The sequence below is a fragment of the Lepisma saccharinum genome, chromosome 13 (genome assembly GCF_977018435.1).
Source record: "Lepisma saccharinum chromosome 13, izLepSacc3.1, whole genome shotgun sequence".
Classification (NCBI taxonomy): Eukaryota; Metazoa; Arthropoda; class Insecta; order Zygentoma; family Lepismatidae; genus Lepisma; species Lepisma saccharinum.
The window spans coordinates 7,377,459-7,400,094 of record NC_139241.1 but is presented as its reverse complement, the minus strand read 5'-3'; the positions used below and the strand labels follow the sequence as shown (position 1 = coordinate 7,400,094).

Here is a 22,636-nt window from a genome sequence, read left to right as displayed (position 1 = left end):
CTGCATATAGAAATAACTTTGCCTGCTGTAAGCACGAAAAGTTGAAGTTTTGCAGTAGTGTTTCAATATTGAATACACGATCTATTAAGGACTAAATAATTAATGTAGGTTCAAGCGAGGTATAAACAAAGTTCTGTTATTGAATTTCTTTAATTATATCCACAAAAGTAATCGATAGAACTTGTCGAATTAATTGTGCTGGATTATTAGGTCATGAGATGACAGCCTAAAACAGCTGATTCATTGTATCGCATTTTCTTTTGTTATTTTAGTCACAGAGAGTAATAATTTTCTTCAAGTTGAATGAAACAATATGTAACCTGCTATAGAGCACAGTAGGTAAATTGAATGCCATAAGTACTGAAAATTAGTTTATTGGTTTATTTTCCTCTCTAGTAATAATAAAATATATTAATATCTCATTTCATTGTGTTGACATTTATCAAAACAAAGGCTCCTTCTGTGCATTATGAATATACATATATGAATTAATGTAAATGTTGCTTTTCAGGAAGAAGTTCATTTTGTGCTGGTCACTTAAGTATGAATAATGCCCAGTAATATTTTGACAGTTGGGTTATCGATTAGGTCAGGCTAAAGGGTTATGTTCAGTGAAGTTCAGATCTTAATCTATGCACACAGCCTCCCTTGGGTAACTTTTCTTGAGACCCAGTTTTCTGTACATCAGCTGATATTAACACAAGCGAGTCAGGTCCAAGAGAGAGGGTAAAATTGTATGGTGAATCAAAATTTTATCAATTGGAATGGGAATTGTTGTTTACTATTCAGTTTTCATGAACCGTAAATAGTATGCGAGTTATTCAGTTTCACATATAGGGTGAACTGATGTAAATTGGCACTTCAATCACAGAAAATACAATTTCAGTTGGGTGTAACTTACTTGTTTCTCTACAAATTTCATGTAATTGAATGAAGTGAACATGTATGCAAATTTTTACTTTATTGCTTAGTATGCCTATTGATACGTAATCCTGTAGATTATCGGACACAGCAACCAGCGCTACCAGAGTAATGGGTTACATTGAAATTGTGGGCAGAATTAAACTAATTTCAGTGTTCATCTAAATGGGATTGTTCGTAATGTGGTAGTTTCCATTTAGCATACCTATTCATCAAGGCGACGAAACTCCCATAGTGTGTACTGGCACACGTTGAGTACGTCACAATAGCAGATTCTGCTATGTGATGATGAATCTTATTAGACAATGGCGCAAATATTATATTTATTAACTATTGATTTCACAAAGAAGAGTCATTGTTCAGGAATCTATGAACACACTCATTCGGACTGTACAGATTTTTCAACCTTCATCATCCTACTCTTGTGTTCAAGGACAAGTTACGAAAGCAGTACAACTACCTAACTCTATAGCCTTCTTAAACCCGAAGGTTCATGGTTGCAGCAACACAGGCCTTCCATCTGACCCTATCCTGAACAATATCTATATACTCTTTTCCATCTCTACCGATTTCCTTTACGTCCATCTCAACGTTATTCCTCCATCTTTGTCTTGGCCTTCCTACAGGTCTCTTACCATCAGGTTTCCCAACAAGAATCCTGTAAACTCTTCTTTCCTCTCCCATTCGTGCCACATGGCCTGCCCACCTAAGTCTACTTGATTTAATCATTCTAATAATATCTGGACATGAATACAAATTATGTAGTTCTAAATTATGTAACCTTCTCCACTCAGGTGTCTCCTCATCCCTTTTAGGCCCGAATATTTTCCTAAGGATTTTATTTTCAAATACTCTCAATTTATGTTCCTCTTTGAACATAAGGGACCAAGTTTTGAATTCATATAATAACACAGGCAAAATTACTGTTTTGTATAATTTAACTTTTAGTTTCTTAGATAATAAACGAGAAGACAACAGTTTATGAAGAGAAAAGTCACATGCATTTCCTGAATTAAGCCTGCTTTTCATTTCCTCATTAATATCATTTTCATTTGTTAGTATTACTCCTAAGTACTTGAATTTGGAAACTGGTTCAAACGAGTTGTTATCAATAATTAGATTTTGATTATTACATAACACTTGGTTTCAGCCTGTAAGAATATATTTAGTTTTCTCTTTGTTAACTTCCAAACCTATCTCTTTATCTGCTTTGAAAAATATTTTAGCATTATTCTTAATTGTATTCACATGATCCCCCAGTAAGTCTACATCATCTGCATATGCTAACAACTGAGTCACACCATTTAATTTTAGTCCTTCATTAGTTTCTTTTAACTTCCTAACAGCATATTCTAAGGCAAAATTAAAGAGCAATGGAGATAATGCATCTCCTTTTTTTTTAACCCATCATGAATTGTAAATTTGTCAGACACATTAATACCCACACGAATTTTACTTTCTGTTTCAATGGTGCATACTTCTATCATATTAACAAGCTTCTTAGGTATTCCAAACTAGACTAATATATTATATAATTTATCTCTTTTGACTGAATCATGTTTTTTTAAATCAATGAATAGCTGATGGACATTTTGATTATATTCCCACTTTTTCTCAAGTGTCTGTCTAATGTGAAATATTTGATCTGTTGTTGATCTGTTACATTTAAATCCACATTGATAATCATCTATAATTTCATTAGCATATGGGTTCGTCTTGTTAAAAGAATGTTAGATAATATTTTATATGTTGTTGAGAGTAGAGAAATTCCACGGTAATTATTGCAGTTCATTTTATCACCTTTTTTAAACACAGGAACAATTATGGATTCTTTGCACTTTTGAGGAATTTCTTCTTTATTCCATATTAAACAAATTAATTTATGAATTTGACATATTAACGAATTTCCACCATATTTAATTAACTCAGTTGGTATTAAATCAATGTTAGGTGCTTTGTTATTCTTTAGCCTTTTAATAGCATCTTTAACTTCAGTCAAGTTAGGTTCTGGAACCAAAGGTTCTGCTGTGTGAACTTCATTTACACAGTACTCACACGTAAGAGATAGAAACGAATGTGATCCTGAAGTTACACAACTCGGGTCGTTATAGAAAGAGAGATAGCTGTATTACTTTGCATTGTTTATTTTCTCCAATCGGCATTTTGAATATAAAATTGGTTCAATTTTTGTTATTTAGGATCACTCTTCTATCACTTCGGCTAATCACAACGATGATGATAAGTAATGAGATGAGAAAATTGGTGAAGGGACACCTGCAACGGACACTCAGGCTCAGGCTGGAATTTGATCCCGGTTCATCTGAGTGAATGTCGACTTTGATGTTACAATATGCTATGGGAAGGTAGTAATTGAACCAGCATCCACTCCCTTCTCCTTTCAAATAAATATGATCTTTTCCCCATGTGAAGAAACTGAGGCAGTTTTTCTTAGGGTAAAAACACAGTGCGGCACAAGGACCCTTGCTCATCGAAAGGGAGCCAGGTCAAGCCATAAAAATGTCAGGATATAATGAATGAACCAGATGTCGGACAGGCACCTCGAACACCATCCATTTAAACTGGTCAGCGGCCGTCTGGACCGTTTTACATTATTAGTACCATTTTCATTTCTTTTATAATAGATAAAATGTTAAGTGAGAGTGGTAGTGAAGATGACATGTCATTAGCTTCGAAGATTTACGTAATTTTGTGTGCGGAAGATACAAAGAGGATTGGAGTTCATCCTATAAACAAGAAAAGGCAAGAACTTGGGGAATTTTACCAGCTCTTCCAAGATGTATAGAAAGACAAAGAAAAATTTCACCAGTACTTGAGGATGGCACCAGAAAATTTTTCGTACATCCTAGCAGATGTGGAAAGAGGCCTAAGACCACGAAAGTATTGCAACCTCCATTGGAACCCGATATCAGTTGAAGAAATGCTAGTAGTAACACTAAGGTTAGTATAATTTCCAAAGTTGTGAGATTATTTTGTCACATAGGGATGTCGCCAGTGATGAACAAAGTCTCTTCTACAGGGAGAGTGTCCCTATGTTCCCACCCCCAAACAATGTTCGAATTGAGGGAGAAGGCAGGGAATCCCCTCTTCTAAACTTCTATCACCAGAAATGTCTAATTTTTATTTTATATTTGCAAGATTGTGACACCTGGGGGAAGAAGTCCTTCCTTTTTTTCTGAAAATATGCATATAAATAGGGCCCGGGGGTTGACACAAAAAAATAATTAAAAAAATACCTATAAAATGACTAAAATTATTTAAAAATGGCTTAAAAATTATAGCTTGATTTTTCATAAATTGCCAGAGTATTTGAATAATTTGTTAAAACCCCTTCCTTCTGAAGAAAAAAGGAAATAAACTAATGTGCAAATGTAGTTTTCCATTTTTACTTCAAAGTTACATAAAATACACCACAAGAGTTTCCTGTATGTGTCATTAACCTGCTTTCAGACTTTGCCTTGCACAATACAGTAGTCAGTTAGCATCTGAAAACACAGTTACGTTTCGCGTATGGGGCCTCCCTGATGGCGTAGTGGTAGCGTCGTCGCCTTGTAATCAAGGGGCCCCGGTTTCGAGGCTTATACTGGTTTGGAGCCGAATTTAAACTGTATGTCCAGTCCCCATTAGCCTTATTGTGCATAAAATGGACTTAAAACACCAACTCAATCAATGTTTCGCATACATCAGATTATAGCTATATAGCCTATTCATTATGCAATGACCGTATTTTTGATTAATGGCCAATTTGCTAAATAGGTTGAGTTGTTTGATTGAGTTAGTATTTTAAGTCCACTTTATGTACAATAAAGCTAATCAGGACTGGGCCTAGAATTGAAAGTGGGATCTGAACCACTATGTGTCCCCACCTGAAATCAAATCCGGAACCTTGATTACAAGGCAACGACGCTACCACTGTGTCATCGGGCAGGTCAAATTGCTAAAAAGACTATGTCAGGAAATTTAAATATGTTAGTTATGACAGCAAAAACATTTAAGCAGTAGAAGAGAAAGATAAACCTCAAGAATTTATTAATTAAATTTTATTGTAGTGACAAAAAATAATCAAAATGAATAAAAATGGTTTTATGTTGAATGATGCACTTTAAAACAATTTAATTTTTAAACATTTGCACTATAGTCTTGTCCTTTGATATTTACTTCCCATTGTGTTGTGCACTGGAACCAGCTCTCGGTGAAGCGTTGTACAGGTGTTCGGAAAATCTTTCCTCTGTGGGGAAGTAATATTGACTTATCTGGTGTTGTTGCATGCCAATTGGGGCTGTGTACTGGGATGTGGAACTATTTTGAGAAGACATAAAACTTTGGGGTGTGTCGAGGGTAGAGATGAAAGGATTATACATCTCGCAATGGGGATCCCTTCTCTCGTTGGCCACCAGTTTTCTGTCCAGAATATGCTGCACTTCCATTCTGAAGTCTATTTTATTCAGTAAATCCAGTTTCCGCACATAAGGAAGGAGCGAATTAAAAAATCCGACGTCCTCGTCATTTGGATCTGTTGCATGTGCTTTCTTCAATTCAATCTTTTCCTTCTCCAGTTCTAATAAGGATTGGCCCAATGCAATTTGGGGAGAGACTCTCTTCTTGTAGCCAGTTTTCACTTTTATGTGGTGAGAAGAAGTGGTGGTGGCTGTCGATGTCTGTCCTGGTTGCTGAAGGATCGCCTCACATGAGGCACTAGGTGGCTCCTCCTCAGGAACGCCTACATCAATTATATCTTCCAAATTGTCATCATCGAGGTAGACATTTTCCTCTGCTTTGCCGTCCTCGGAATCCAAATTGGAGATGCTCTCTCGGGGTAAAAACTGGTCCTTTAGGAACATCAGTGATTCAAAGTAAGGCCATGAATTAATGGGTTCGTTTGGCGCAGAATCCCCAGACTTTGGTTTCGACAATTTTCTGCCAAAATCTTGCCTAAGTTTTTTCCATAGCGGTTTGGCTCCGTTCTCTGTGAAAGAATAAAGTAAAATAGAATAATTGCACACACATGTGCGCGGGCCCTCACACATACATACACACATACAGCACCCACCACCACCCTCGCAAACACAGAACTAGTCTGTAACTTGGCAGCAGGTTAATATTTTTGAAACAGAAACCAAAACACAAAAATCCACAGGACAATTCGAATGGTGATTTTTGAAAGTTTGTAGTGCCTGTTATAATGGATCACCATAAACAACCCTTTCCTTATTCATATCATTGTAATTTTGCAACAGGGAAAGACATGTAAATAATTCATATATTTTGCATGCATAGACAAGTTCAGAGGCTAATGACCTAGAAACTCTGAAAATGTGCTAAAATGACCTTAAGATTCTTTAAAAATGGCCAGAATATTTTAAAAAAATAACGTATAACATTACTTTAGATATTGTGTTAATGTTAACTTTCATTTTTCACAAATGACAAACGAAGAATTTTTTACTATTTTCTGCATTTTACCGCATCAGGATCATTGAGTGAACTTTACTCGCATTTACTTCTCCGAAAATTGTACAACGGAAAATACATCTTTTCCTTCTGTGAAGGTTCAGGGAGGGATATATATATAGATAGATAGATAGATAGAGAGAGAGAGAGAGAGAGAGAGAGAGACACACACACACAGAGAGCACGAAACCTTAAGTTGTACTCGTTTTCCTCTCTATTAACTTCATTACTTTAAACCACCAAATATCCAGTTGTGTTGAATTGTTCACGTAATTTCGTAAGTGGTGGTTTCACGATCTTGAAGCAGTAACCTTTGTTTTAAAAGTTGCTCAAAGAAAAAAATGGTTATCGAGGTTATTTTAAGAATTCACCACTTTCCCAAATTCATTACTTCTTTCACTTAAAAATTTTCATTTTCTCCAAATTTTCAGAAGTGTTGTAGCCCATCAGCTCCCCCCTCCCCTCTTTGTACACCTCGGGAAGAACATCATTGCTGACGCCAAGTTACGAACTTGGGATCGTCAGCGACGAGACTGAGTCAAGCACTGAACATGCTCGGTCACCGAGGCGACATTACGACTTGTATAGGCTTCCAGTGCACACACACACACACACACAAAGTATAAAGTAGAATAATAAGTGGGGTTATTTTCTGGCATTTGTTTTTGCATGAAATAACGTATGTTTCAGTATTTGCAAAATTCAATTTGCGAAAAATAATATTTTATCTGTAAAAAAATAATTTGTTCTTTTCCAGATATCTGGCTACTGGAAATAGCTTCAAAAGTCTATCGTTCTCCTTCCGCATGGGTGCCAGTACTGTAGCAAAAATTGTGAGAGAAATCTGCAAGTGCATCTGGACTGTTTTTAAACAGATCCACATGAAGCATCCCACTACTGCTGATTTTTTAAGAATTTCTGAGAGATTCAACACTATCTGGAACTTCCCTAATTGCATTGGGTCACTTGATGGAAAACATGTGCAAATCAAGTGCCCGCGACATTCTGGATCCATGTATTTCAATTATAAACAGTATTTTTCAATTGTTTTGCAAGCATTAGTTGATGACCATTACAGATTTACTTCCATTGATGTCGGAGGTTATGGAAAACAGAGCGATGGAAGCACGTTTCATGCATCAAAATTGGGAAAACTGTTGGATGAGAACAAGTTGAATATACCTCAAGAAACATATTTGCCGAATTCAAATATTTTAACACCACATGTCATAGTTGCTGATGATGCCTATTCTCTAAAGGAGAATCTGATGAAACCCTTCCCTTTCAAAAATCTAACTCATGATGAGGAGGAGTACAATAAAAGACTATCACGAGCAAGGAAGACAGTTGAATGTGCTTTCGGAATATTATTTTCTAAATGGAGATTCCTAGCAGGCACCATTGAAGTAGATCCCAAATTTGCTGATGTTATGGTGTGCTCAATATGTATCTTACACAATATTATAGTAGATAAAGAAGGATATGCACTTCAAGAGGCTGATCTACAACCCATTCCAAGAGCAAACAATTTACCATCAATTGGGAACAGGCTAAATCACTCTTCACGCAGGGCGAGGGAAATTAGAGATAGATTTAAGACTCATTTTAGTGCCAATATCCAGTAAAACAAATTTTATAGTCTGGACATATCACGATACTTGCATATGAATCTGCTCATGATTTAGTGAAATAATGCGAGGCAATACACACATGGGAAAGAAGGATGAAAAGTTCAAAGAAGTTATGACGAACACACACATATACTTTCTCCCTACATCCCTCTCTCTCTCTCTCTCTCCTTCCATGTGTATGTTAATAGCCAAATGAATGAAAACTTCAACACTGATATATTAAAGCCTACCACAAGAATAAAAAGGAGTGATTTTTCATTTTCTTAAACTGCAAACCTCTCTAGAGGGTGATAATCCAAGGGAACTATATCCCAAAATTCAACTGAGAAACGAGAATAGGGCGTAAGACATCCCATTCGGGAATTATTTCAATTTCAATACATTTCATACACCGTTATCAAGTAATCAACCAGAAATTGTGTGTGTGTGTGTGTGTAGGTATGTACGAGGGGCAATTCATAAAGAATTACACTTTATTGATTTAATGCAAAATGAAATGGCATAATTCCACGCACTGCGCAGGATGGGTGCATAGATACCTTGTCTACCACCAGGTGGCAGCACCGTGTGACAGTGCGTAGTCTGTGGCCTGTGCAGCCGTCGAAGCACAACGTCACGAGTGCTGTTGCGGACAACATGGAACAAGATGAACGTGGTCAACGATGGACGAGTTGGTTTTTGTGGAAGGAAGGGGAAACAATGGCACGTATCCATAGACGGTTAGTGAATGTGTGTGGCGAGTATGCAGTGTCACGGAAAACGGTGTATAATTGGGTAACTGGCTGGAAAAACGGTCAAACGTCGACGGAGAAGGGAAAGAGTCCAGGGCGATATGTGAGTGTGAAAACAGACGCAAACATCACGCGTGTGGAAAATGTCATACTGGAGAACAGGCGTGTGACGTTTACGGAACTGGAGAGGATTACGGGATTAAGCAGACGAACCCTGCAACGCATTGTGCACAGTGACTTGAAAATGGGTAAAGTGTCAGCTTGGTGGGTACCGAAATGTCTTAAAGCATGCCACAAACAACAATGCGTAGACATTTCCAGGGAGCTTTTGGAACTTTACGACCAGAATCCAGCTGATTTCATGGGAAAGCTTGTGACAGGTGATGAAGTGTGGCTGCATTACCACGAACCGGAAACCAAATCCCAATACATGCAGTGGAAACATAAGGGTAGCCCCCACCCAAGAAATTCAAAACAGCGCCCACGGCTGGGAAACAAATGGCCACTGTGTTTTGGGATAGTGATGGCATCATCCTCATTGATTGGCTACCGAGGGGAACCACCGTTAACAGTGCAGTCTACGTGGCAACACTGACGCGGTTGCGTCGTGCAATTCAAAAGAAGAGGCAAGGCAAATGGGGCAAAGGTGTGCTTCTCCAACATGACAATGCCCGACCACACACCAGTCGTGAAACAACAGCTGCTATTGACCGACTGGGTTTCAAGGTGTTACCACATCCAGCATACTCTCCCGATTTGGCACCGTTCGATTTTCACTTGTTTGGTGCCATGAAGAAGCCCCTGCGTGGTCACCATTTCAACAATTGTGAGGAACTCCATGAGGCTGTCCAGCGATGGGTGCACACAACTCCAAAGAACTGGTTTCAAAATGGTCTCGAACGACTTCCACACCGCTGGCGTAAGTGTCTACAGCTCCAGGGGGACTATGTTGTGAAAGTGCATATAGCTGATTAAATGTATCTATGTCTGTATGTATCGAATACAATAAAGTGTAATTCTTTATGATACGCCCCTCGTAGCATGCGTAACTTCATAATGTTCTTCAATGGAAGGAAGATAATGCATGCATTAATGAATATACAAATTAAATTTTAAATGATTAATATTACGTGTGGTTATCCATTGTTGTCATGTTAGCCTATTTAGTTTGTTACCATGGGCGTGGCAGAAATTTATGCAGGGGGAGGGGGGGAAGGCTAATGTCTGTTACGTACTGATGCATGCTATATGTTCAATAAATGATTTAGGGATGGAAAAGGACAGCAGGAAAGTAAAAAGTGCTATCAGACCTGCCTGATAAGTCCTTAATTCACGTGTGTTGAAGTTGTTTCTTTTTTATTTTGCCTTTTTACGTCAATAGAATAAGCATGTCATTTGACTGCTAAAGATAGCTACTTCCACTTCATTAACACGGGTTTACATCAAATCTACAGAATTTGTACATTACAAAACCACCATTTCTTTTGTATTTTTTGTTCTCAAATTTTGAAAATGTTGACTTTTGTCCCGTAGTGTTTCCTTCGAACGAGTTCTTTGTATGTCTGAAATACCCATTCGATTCATTTCAATTTTCTTATTTTACACGATGCTTTTTCTACCTCTTTAGGTAAAGGTAAATGTTTAATCTGAGGAAATTTGTAAAGGGAAAACAAATCAGTATCTGTGCCTATCATTGGCATACGTGGAATTTTTTTTCGGAGGGGGCTGGAATTATAAAGGTGGATATTACATAGCTGCATTATGGGCGAGGAGGGACGGAACACACATTATATATTTCGGAATTAACATTTATTTTAAAATTAGTTTTGAAACTTGTCAGACAGAAATGGTAATGAGGGATCATTTTAAGGAGGTTTGCATTATCTACCTTGGTTTTACCCAAGTCATTTATTGCTCTAATTTGCAAATCAGCTCCCCCCTCCCTGCGTAGCTAATGATGCCCAGGCCGCGATTCGGACCTACAAGTTTCAGTGGTGCTGTTCAATCAAAGTTTTAATGTGTGTTCTAGGTCAGTGCTAAAAAAATGTTTTGAAATACCAAATGGAAAATTTTTGACAATTTTTTTATAATTTCCAAGGATTTAATTCGTGTTCAAGACTTCCAAGTGTAGACTTTGCGTATGTATTCAAAATAACTTCTGCATAATCTTTGAAATGTTATAGATAACAGCAATCTGTCACATAAAAATGATTCGAGTGTGTCAGAAAAGAGAAATTTGTGAAAAGTAGAAGGTAATGAAAAAAAAATTGTAAAATGGATGCAATAAACTCACCTGTCATTCCAACCTCTTGAGCTACTTTTTTCCACTCCTTAGCTAGATAATATCTATTATGGTGGTTCAGGTGAGATTTCTTCCATATTGCTGGTTTCTCTTTAATTGAAGCAATCAGCTGGGCTTTGATGTCAGTCATACTGAAAAACTTTCAATTGCTCTAGTATGTCACAACACTGCAAACGGCAACTCTGTCAAAAGAAACTGGGAAAAAAGAAGGGTCTCTCCCACTCAAACTGGTCCTCATTCTTTCCGTTGAGGGGAAAAGAGGAGGGTGTCTTCCATGAAGGGGAGAAGTGACCTTGAGTGGACCAATCACAGAACCTTCCACTTGAAACAAGGGACCCAAGATTAAACCGTGTTTGATCCTGGGAACATCTTGCGATGAGCGGGGCTCCACTATGTTTTTCCCCATTTAACTCCATGGTTTTGAATTACCGGAAACTTGTTCCTGTGAGTTTCTGGCGATGAGCGATGAAGAAAAGGCTTCACTGTGTTTTTACCCTTAGATTAGTTATGGAATACTGAGTTTTTGGACACTTTTTTGAGGAGGGGGGATTTTCCCTGCCGTTTGAATGTAAAATTCGACACTGCATTGCATTAATAATTACAATGTAAGGTTTTCCTGTAACCTTTTTCTTTCACTAGGAAAGTCAACAATTACCTGCATGTGATGAAAAACTTTACTGGTAAGCAACTGTGCTTAGTGGGTTTTCCAAACCTTTACATCAGCTGTACTGCTCAACTCGATTGGCTCCGAAGCTCAACTTAAACGAGCATGCCACTTTATGTGAACATAAGTGTACATCACTTGCCTGACACCCTTTCCCAAAATGACTTGTTGTTCCCTCTTATTTCACTCTTACTTTCCTGTCCTTTTCACCTATTTACATTGGTGCTAACCAGAAGAAGTGTTGTTTGAAAGAGGGAAATTTGCCAAAAATGCAAATTTTGAAAAACTAGGACATGTAAATGCTGTTACCTCCTGGAAAAATATTTGGCATAGCAAGACTCCCAATAGAGAACACTGACTCCAACAGGAAAACTAAGGTTGTCTACATTAAGGGGTTCTTTTTATCGAGGACAAGGAGTGAATAGCTTGTGGAAATCAGGATTGCTACGATTTTGTGGTTATGAAATTTTCAGGTTTTCCAGACACGTTTATCATCATGAGTCTTGTTTTTGAATGTTGTGTTTTTCAATTAAATATACAGGTCTGTTAATTATTATGAATATACACAGATATTAGCTGAAAATTTACTAAATGAGTAATACAATGCTATTCTATTAAAAAAAAATATATATTTCCCTATTTGCACTGAGCTATTACAATTAGGGTGGTGCAAAACCTCAATCAAAAAATGTGGCAGACATCAAACTTTTACATTGTAACCTGTACACAACCTCAATTACATAAATACAAATTAGAAACAGAAAATTAGTCTCCATACTGAACCTTCATTCTGCTGTAGATTTCAGAAGGTTTCACTCCCTCCGACCACAAAAAACAAATAACACTTCCTTGCTCTTCTACGATGCAAGTCAACTGTGTAGTAGCCATGTTGTACAATCTACTGCACAGGTGCATACTGTCTGATCGTCACAACACCTTTATAGCATGTTGCTAAGGAATATAATTTCCATGCAGTTTAGAATAAAATTCCTGTTATTTAATGACTTCCTCTCGTACATTTTTCAATTTGCTTACTTGATATTAAAAGTGATAAATTTTAGATATTTTCATGTTATTTGTAGTTGAAAACTGATAAAATAGATTAATATGAACACTTCAACATCAACCACTCAACATACAGTTGTGGTTTTAACATGAAAGTCAAGAAATTTATCAAATTTCGCACACATTACAATACAAAAGGATAATTTCCATAGGAATCTGTTGCTGTCCCATTATGAAATTTAGCACACAAATAGTCAATTCATGTATCCAAAACATATATTCTTTTCAAAAAAATTAAAAATGGTGTTTTTGAGGTTTTCAAAAAAACTTTTCAAGATATAAAAAAATAACAAAATTCAAATACAGAGTCATGTTGCATTTCAAATTAAATCCCACTAAAAGCAGAAGAGAATGACACCAATTTGAGCTCTCTAGGTCAAATAGTTTTGGATCTACAGCAGTTTAAAGATTGTGAAATGTCAAAATGTGCTCAAATTTTAGGATTTTTGCTTTCTTGAAAGTCGATAACTTAAAAACTAAGAGCCGAAAAAGTCTGAAATTTGGCAGTTTTTGTCCTCTTGATAGGTACAGTTTTGTTCACATAAACTGATACACTCGTTTAAATTAAAGATCAGATTCAGAGCCAATCGAGTGTTGCAGTACAGCCGAAGTAAAGATTCAGAAAAGAGCACTCAGCAGTGTTGCTTACCACTAAAGTTTTCACTGGATGCGGGAAATTTTTTGACTTGCCAAGTGAAAGGAAACGGTTACAGGAAAGCCTTACATTGTAATTATTAATGCAACGAAGTGTCCAATTTTACAAGTGAATGATGGGAAAACAATCGGGAAAAAATGTTCGAGAAACTCAGTATCTCATAACTAATCTAAAAACAAAAACAAAAAACACTGCCTCAATCCCTTCGCTTGGGAAAAGCACATTTTCATTTGAAAGCAGAAGGGAGTGGATGGTGGTTCCATTACCCCTTTCCCTAGGTTAACATAAGAGTAACGTCGATGTTAACCAAGGGGAATTGGGTTCGAATTCAGACCTGAGCAAAGGTGTTCTTTGCGAGTGTCCCATCACCAGTTAGCTTCTTGGTCTCGATTAACTAAAAGAGGAAGAAATGTAATGCTAACTAATAAAAATTCAATCAAATTTACATTCAAGATGTGGACAGGAAAAATGAACAATCCAAAGCAATATGAGTTGCTCTCCTTCTGTAACGGCCCAAATGATGTGACTTCAGGATCACATTCGTTTCTTTCTCTTACATAAGCATACTGCTTTTCTAGCATGCAATTGAACACAAAAATAGGATACGAAAGCTCACAAAATCAGTACAGGCTGGATGAATGTCTTGGTAGATTCCTGAAGATTCACTCTTCTTCATCAAATAATTAGTTTAAAAATATAATAATGTATGCGCTATTGACTTATAAGATTCCTTCCCCCCCCCCCCCCCCCACATATCAGTGTCTACTATGGAAGCACATCTTCAATTGTCTTCATTAATACACACACACAACATTTACTTATATTCTATGAGCAATGTGTGCACAGCATAGAGACACTAACTGATAAAGTGTACTGCTTTCAAATGAATGTAATTAGAGAGAAGGGACATTGAAAGTTTGGATCGGACAGGTAAAGGTGGAATTTTCAGGAGAAATCACCCAAAGAGCATGCTTTAGTGGTAAGCAACACTGCTGGGTACTCTTTTCCGAACCTTTACTTCAGCTGTACTGCCACACTCGATCAGCTCCGAAACTGATCTTTAAATTAAACGAGTGTGCCAGTTTATGTGAACAGAAGTGTACAACGTATATACAAGAAATCTAAAGAAATATGAATCCTAAAGCATCTAAAATAATTTGTATTGGTTGATTTGACATGGAATGACCCAATCAGCATTAAAAGTTCCATAAGTATACCAAATTTAATCAAAATCGAGGATGGTGGGTGGCATTTTCACAAAATTCTGGATGATTTGACATGGAATGACCCACCACCAAGTCAATTTTAACATATCAAAATAAATAGGTATGTCACAATCACATCTTTCTCTTCCATTGCTTCTCTGTCAAGTTCACTTGTCAACTGAAGAAATGCATGATGCAAAGTGTTCTAAAATATTAAGTTCAACTCTGTGCTAAATCTCAATAATAATAACAATCGTGGTAATTGAAATAATAAGAAGCTTCTTGTTCCATGAAAACCATGCCATGCCATGCAACTATTCAGAAATTACTTAAAATGGCAATAGTAAAAACTTCTGAAGGTTTACATAAAGTATGGAAATCTGAATAACATGCATAAATGGGGCTCAACAACCAGCCCTAGCGATGAGGTAACATATTTGTAATATACGAATATGAAAGCGTACATTGTTTTAAAAATTCTTTTGGGAGTGTCCATTCATCAATTTCATCCTTTCATCACTTATCTTCATCTTTGAGATTAGCCAAAAGTGGCAGAAAAGCAAAATAAAACTAAACAAATCAATCCATTGCTAATTCTGTTGATTACTTAAGGGATCGATTTTGTGAAGTAGGTCAAAACATTCAAAAAGAATGGTATGGTATGTTAGCTGAACGTTTCTTGGCCCATGATGACTAGAGCTAGGAAGTTGATGAAACATTGTCTTTCTTTAGCCCTTAGAGGTAATGCAAACACTTAATAGGAGTCTGTTTCTCATGAGTTAGAACCAAGAAACTGCTTTAATTTTGATTTCTCTGGCCTTGGCCATATTTCAGTATTTCTTGCATTTTTTAAGGATACTTTTTACTCCTTCCCTATTGTTTCATAAATTTTGCATGCACTTCCTAACACAGCTTACAGGTTTATATTTCATAACATGGTATGCCATTAATTGAAAATATTGTTATTGCAAGAGCACAGTATTATTTTAAGTGAAAATTTTGGCAATGGATTAAATACATAATGTGTGGTAAATTTATTTTTCTTCAGCAAACTTAAAATACTTTGAGTGAAGCCAACTTTGAAGATTCTTTGCTGGCCATAATTATCGCTTTAAGCTGTGGCTTTAAAGTAAAATTAGTCACAATGTTAAAAAAAAATTACAATCTGATGTACGCAAAACCCAACTGTATTTTCAGATGTTGACCAACTAGAGTATCATAGAAGGCCCACTTTTAAAGAAGGTAAATGAGTTAAACAGAAAAAACTTAGCGTATAATAAGGAGGGAGTTTAAACCAACAAGCAATGGTTTCTATTGAATTATTCAAGCACTCTTTAAGGGTGGCCACTCTAGGTATATATATATATATATATATATATATATATATATATATATATATATATATATAATTCCTGGTTTTCAAGGTGGACTTTCTGAAAATTCAAGGGTACAAGGAGATGTTTTATATTTATCAACCTTGTGTATTACCACTTCACCACCCGCACACATGTGCCCAGAAATACATTAACAGTATAAAGGGTCTGTACGATTCCGATGTTTCCAAAAATTCCAATTAAATTGAATTAAACGGTACATGTATTTAAAATATTTTAATTTAAGGTGCGGAGTTAACATTTGCCCTTTCACATACTCAGACTTGAAATATATCTATAAAGACAAGTCAACATTCTTACGAGATATACGATCCTATGAAAAATTGGTATTTGCATTAAGAAATTCAAACTTAACCTTAACTATTGAACTTCTAGATATGTTATCTTGCAGTAATGTTGAGTCTGTCAGATAGAATTGTTCTGCAAAGGACATTAACAAAGTAAACAGTTTGAGAAAATTATATCTTATTTAATATGCAGCTTTCTTTTCCATCTGCAATATAAATAAAAGCTAAAGTGTGAAAAACTTGAGTCAGGGCATTTACATATATGTATAAATTCAACAGAATTTGAATTATTAAAAATTGCAATTTTTCATATCTATGGAGAGAAATTCATGCAGAATTCCTGGAAGTTAAGGAATTCCCGGTGAGTAGCCATCCTTGGAATTCATGAAAAAAAACCTTTCATTTTAATTTTGAAAATTATTTTTAAGTGAATTTTTAAAAATTTTAGGTCATATTTCAATAATTTAAGGTAATTTTTTATACCTTTTAGGTCATCAAATGCTGAGCCCTAATTTTAACTTAAATGTGCCAGACAATTCTGGAAGAACCCTTTTAATGACATTGCAGAAAGTACTATTAACAGTAATAGAGTACATTGTAATAAAGATATTATGAATTACCTGGAATCAGCATCTTCATCCTTTACTGGGTAGTTTAAATCCATATCTGTCAGATTTACCTCATTTCTTTCTTCTGTTTTAATAGTTTGGATTTCTTCATCATTATATTCCACAATTTCCTCCTTTACACATGCACTTTCAACAAATGAACTTCCGTTATCTTCTGCTATGTCAAACTTACTGTCTTCACAATTGAATGTATTATCCTTTTCATCAGCTTCTGACTTGCAGACAAATAATTGCTCCACCATATTTACATTTCCAATTGAATCGGGTTTTGTATCTGGTAACATCAAAGGATCAACTTTATCCAATTCATTCTCACAAATGTCATCCATTATATGTATGCCATATTTGTGCATTGATGTCTTCTCATAGTTTGTGTCTTCTGCTTTTATGGAAGACGTGGGATTCGGGAGATCTGATTTGAAGTTGTATTCTTCAACATGATTTTTATGTGATGTGGTGAAATAGACTTCCTTCTCACATTCCAATTCTGTGCTGCAAAATGAAATACTGTCACTGAAATGATCAGGCATGATAATATGAACATTGAAAATAATAGTTATCAATAAAACAAAAAGACAAATTTTACTCTCAAATTTACTGAAAGTATATTGTCATCAAAGTGTGCTGTCAATAAAATAAGGTTAAGTAATATGAAAAGAAGAACTAAGATATACTGGTGAATTGCAAGGTAGATTATTGTTGTATATAAGTAACAAATATAGCTTATATTTGGGTCACTGCAAGTCAAATTAACCATTAAAAATTATTTTGGAACCTTTAGGATTCAGATTTTTTCGATTTTTTGTTTATACAGTATACCTATCAAGAGGACAAAAACTGCCAAATTTCAGATTTTTTCGACTTCCAAAAAAAAAAAAAAAAATCCAAAATTTTATGACATTTTGAAATCTTTAAAAGGCTCTAGATAAAAAAAATTGACCTAGAGAGCTCAAATTGGTGTCATTCTCTTCTGCTTTTAATGAGCTTTAATTTGAAATGCAACATGACCGGTATTTGAATATTGTAATTATTTCAAGATTTTTTTTTTTTTTTTTGAAACTCTTAAAAATACCACTGTAATTCGTGTGTGAATGGGTGGAAAGATTTGAAGATGAAATGTCAGCGACACCCGAGTGGGAGGCCACTTTGCGTGGCAACTGAGGCAGTGAAACAGCAGATCTATCAGCATCATAGATTTCAGAAGGTTTCACTCCCTATGACCACAAAAAATGAATAACACTTCATTGCTCTTCTATGGTGCTAGTCAACAGAGTAGCAGCCAGGTTGTACCAGCAACTGTGCCAGCGCATACTGCTCTATTGTCACGACACCTTTATTGTGTGTTGCTAAGGAACCTTTTTGAGTGTAGAAACACATATATTTGTTATGCATAAATCTCCATGAAGTTTAGAATAAAATTCCTCTTATTTATTTACTTCGCCTCGAACATTTTTCAATTTGCATACCTGATATAAAAAGTGATAAATTTTAGGTATCCATGTTATTTGCAGTCGAATATTTATAAAATAGACTAATATGAAGACTTCAACATCAACCACTCAGCATATTGTTGTTGTTTTAACATGGAAGTCAACAAATCTAGCAAATTTTGCACACATTACAATACAAAAAAAATATTATTTTCCATAGGAAACTCTTGCCGTCCCATTATGAAATTTTGCACACAAATAGTCATTTTTTAAAAAAAATAATCAAAAATAGTATTGTTGAGATTAAAAAAAACTTTTTTCAAGTCTTTTAAAAAATACAAAATTCAAATACCACAGCCATGTTGCATTTCAAATTAAAGCTCATTAAAAGCAGAAGACAATGACACAAATTTGAGCTCTCTAGGCCAAATAGTTTTTGATCTACAGCTGTTCAAAGATTTTGAAATATTGTCAAATTTTGGGATTTTTGAAAGTCAATAACTCAAAAACTACGAGTCGAAAAAATCTGAAATTTGGCCGTTTTCATCAATTTAACTGGTACTACCACTGCACCAAAAAATTATCAATTTCTGAGATGTCAAGTTCAGACCATGGTTGATTTGACTTGGGATGACCCATTTTTTCTCTGTACTCTAAAATAGACACACATATCTAAATTTCGAATACAACTTTCAAAATCGAATTCATAAGCTGTTGTTGCAAGAATGCCAAGTTTTTTGAATGGACATAGTTTTCCAAGTGTTGTCTTTATATTTTAGCATATTATTAAATATATTTACATTAGTCTATTCACATCAGACACACATAACTTAGTTTTGTATATATATTTTGAAATAAGAATCAAAAATCTAGTATCAATCCCCTTTATATTTCTATTTAGCATAGAAAAATTATATTCTGTCTTTCAAGTGTATCATGTATAATTTGATGTGATAGCCGCTAAACCTATTTAATGAGCAAGCCATGTGTAGTGCTTACAAACCGCTGTGAGAACAGAGCACAGTAAATTCATTCTAAAGTTGACGGCCAGCTTAAAAAAAAATACCCCCTCTCTATTTTCTTGCACTTTACACAATAAAATGCACTCTTGAAATTATATATTAATAAATAAATTATGGAATATTGTGCAATTCTAAGCTCATTGACAAATCTAAAATTGGGTTTAAAATAGTTGGCTATCATTGGATCTAATGAACTCTCACAGCCTGGTACTGGGAAATAGCCTGGCAGTTGAGAAACACTGCCCTAGTATAACTGAGGCAGAAACTGAGAGATTGGCAACAAACCTTTTACTGTCAGTAAAATTTTCTTTATTTAAGTCAACTTTATGCTCAGATATGCTAATGAGGATTGAATCTGCCGCTTAAGGTGAGACCTGAACCTCTGTAACTCCATTGGGGATTCAACCTGGAATCACTAGATTACAAGGTGGCAGGCAACATTACGTTATGCTGTTAAGAAAGGCTCATACTTCACATGTAAAATAGTCAATCAAAAATCCAGCCATTTTCCAACAATACTTTGGGCTCTAAATCTACCTTGTAGTAGCACAATGATCCTAAGTATTGAATGGGCTATTACACAGGTAGTTCTGCATAAGTATTATGAATAGTAAGTTTTTAATTATACTGAAACAATTACAAGTTTACAGTTGCTTCATTTTTTATGACATCAATGGCACAAATGTGTGAAAGTTTGTTTTACGTTCATTTTACACTCTTGAGAGGCTAATCAGGACTAGGCCTACGGTTTCAAAACGGGATCCAAATCATTATGCAATATATCTCCACTAAGTATCAAACCTGGTACAGCTGGCAGCCGACGAGAAGATCGCTGAATGAAGGGTGACGGGGCACAGAGGGAAAGGGAGGGTCAGGTTCATTAGCAGAATTTAGGGGTGGTTGGGGGTGGTCGGGGAGAAGGAAGTCTTGTTTTCTTCTTGGCGGGTCATTGTCAAGCTGACGAGAAGAGTTCTGGTGGAAGAGTACCTCCCCCATGCGAAAGAGTGGAGTCGCCTGGCAGTACGTCACACCTCTTCTGCCAGCACTCTTCTCGTCGGCTGCCAGCTGTACTCCTTGATTACAAGATAAAAGTGTTACCACTATGTCGCTGTGTAGGAGCATGCACGAACAACAAAAACAAATTGATAGCTTCAGGGTTTTAGAGAAGTCACTCAACCGAGACTTTGAACATACAGAACTTTTGCACAAAAAGTGATACAGACATGAACTTGCATTTGGTATTGACTTTATTTATGTAGATATTTTTAAAACATTAAACAAGAAAATGATTTTCTGCAAGAACATTCAGTGTGAAGAAATATTTGCTAAGTTTTTCTATGACCACAATTTTCAATGTGTGTTGATGGTCTCTGTGGGTATCATCGAACTGATCAAAGAGCATGTCACAACATTTAGCATAGTGTAACTCACCTTATATTTGAATGAAGAGCTTCATTTAGACTTGATTCTGACAATTCAGAAAACTCTGTTTGTGGCTCCATCTTTAAACTCTCAATTGTCTCCAATACTTCCACCTCTTTAAGCTTCTGGTAATTATCCATTTCTGTTCTGACAATTGTCAGTTATATCTTCAGTCCTGCAAGTCCTGTTATGATTGGGACAATGGAAGAAAGACTCCTTCGGCTAATGGATGTAGTAATGGAGACGCAAGTATTGATGTTGAAGATCATTCCTATGCTCAACTCTTTTGTAGAGCGCTTCAGGGAGCAACATTAGTTGATATGAGGAACAAGTAACAGCAATCTAGAGCCACTATGCTTCAGTTGCAAGAAAATGAAAGCGCTCTGAAATTAGAGAATGCGTCTTTAAAAAGCCAACTGGAGGAAGTAAAGAATGAGAATACTGCTCTTCGATCAAATGCGGAGATAAAACTGGAACAGACGAACAATGCAATCAAAAAAGAACCGCTGGAATTCGACAAGTAATGCAGAGAAAAAAAATTTAAAACCTCGCCAGAGGGTGAACCAATATTTACTTCACTGGTTAATGCATCCATCATGTTTCATGGATGTCATGTAGTTATATCTTCAGTGCATGCAAATATCTGTAAAGAATAAAGAAAGACTCCATTAAACTAATTTCTTCACCTTGTGTAATACATTCACATTCAGTTCAATCTCAAATTTAAATTGCATTTAAAACTAATTATACAATACAGGCTCATATGCTACGTTAGTGGTTTCCTTTCAGTTAATCAGTGTGTGTTACCCTGACAGGCAGTCACATACTAGAAATATATTTTTGAGGGTGTCCAAAACAAGGTGTCTCAAGGAAAAATAATGTTCAAATTAAAATAATTATAAGTATAGTGAATTAAATACTAATTAAAATACAAGGTCCAGCAGAATTCATTACACAGTTTGAAATTCCAAAACTATGTATTGTAATATAAACTGATGATCAAACACTTATTTATATTGCTGAAAGGTACATACAAAAGCATTTCATGTGGTGTTTATGATTTGAAAATAATGTCAGTGAGATGAGCTCCATTTTTCTACAAACATATCTCTGCATGCTGCATAATAGATCCATTGCGCAGCATCTCCAGTGGAATCTCCTGAATTTCAGCTCCCATGGATTCCATCAGCTCTTTGGTAGTGTGGGGTCGATTCACATACACCTTTTGTTTCAAATATCCCGACAACAAAAAAATTGCATGGAGGTAAGCCTGGTGAGCATGAAGGCCATGTGCAGTCACCATTATGTGACATGACTCTCCCTAGAAACATTTCATGTACAGTCTCCATTGAGACACGTGGTGTGGCACCATCTTGTTGGAACCATACGTGATGGTTACGAATACGGCATCATAAGAGTTCTGGGAGCAAGAAATTATTCAGCATGCACACACGCCAAGCAGACGTTACCGTAACTGCCCACTCAAAAAAGGAAGGCCCAAGAATGCCAAACTGACTCACTCCACATAAAACAGTCACTTTCTGGCTGTGTAATGGTGACTGATGCAGCAAGCATGAGTTTTCATCTGCCCAGTACCGGAAGTTCTGTTTGTTAACATACCCACTGAGATGGAAATGAGGCTCATTGGATGTGATGAAGTTCCGCAGAAATCGTGGTTGCTCATTAATCATTTCTAGTACCCTTACACAAGTCTATCCGACCATTGAAATCTTAAGAACGTAGCTCATGCACCATTTGAATTTTATATGGATGCAAATGCAAGTCCATGCGTAACATTCACTGCACACT

At 36.0% G+C, this 22,636-nt stretch overlaps 1 protein-coding gene across 6 annotated transcripts in view; it reads right to left on the bottom strand.

Annotated features, from left to right (window-relative positions):
• The window catches only part of LOC145997160 (uncharacterized), a 62,820-nt gene that overhangs the window by 28,724 nt on the left and 11,460 nt on the right, over window positions 1-22,636 (bottom strand). For 4 of the 6 annotated variants that reach the window (XM_083133836.1, XM_083133833.1, XM_083133834.1 and 1 more), the window contains 2 exons: window positions 20,837-21,470; window positions 16,945-17,460 (listed from right to left, as the gene is read on the bottom strand). In XM_083133836.1, the coding sequence (XP_082989962.1) occupies window positions 16,945-17,460; window positions 20,837-20,967 (647 nt within the window). In that variant the 5' untranslated portion in view covers window positions 20,968-21,470. Of the gene's footprint in view, window positions 1-5,031; window positions 5,906-11,045; window positions 11,186-16,944; window positions 17,461-20,836; window positions 21,471-22,636 lie in introns of those variants that run through there. The other 2 variants (XM_083133838.1, XM_083133837.1) reach the window with 2 other exon arrangements.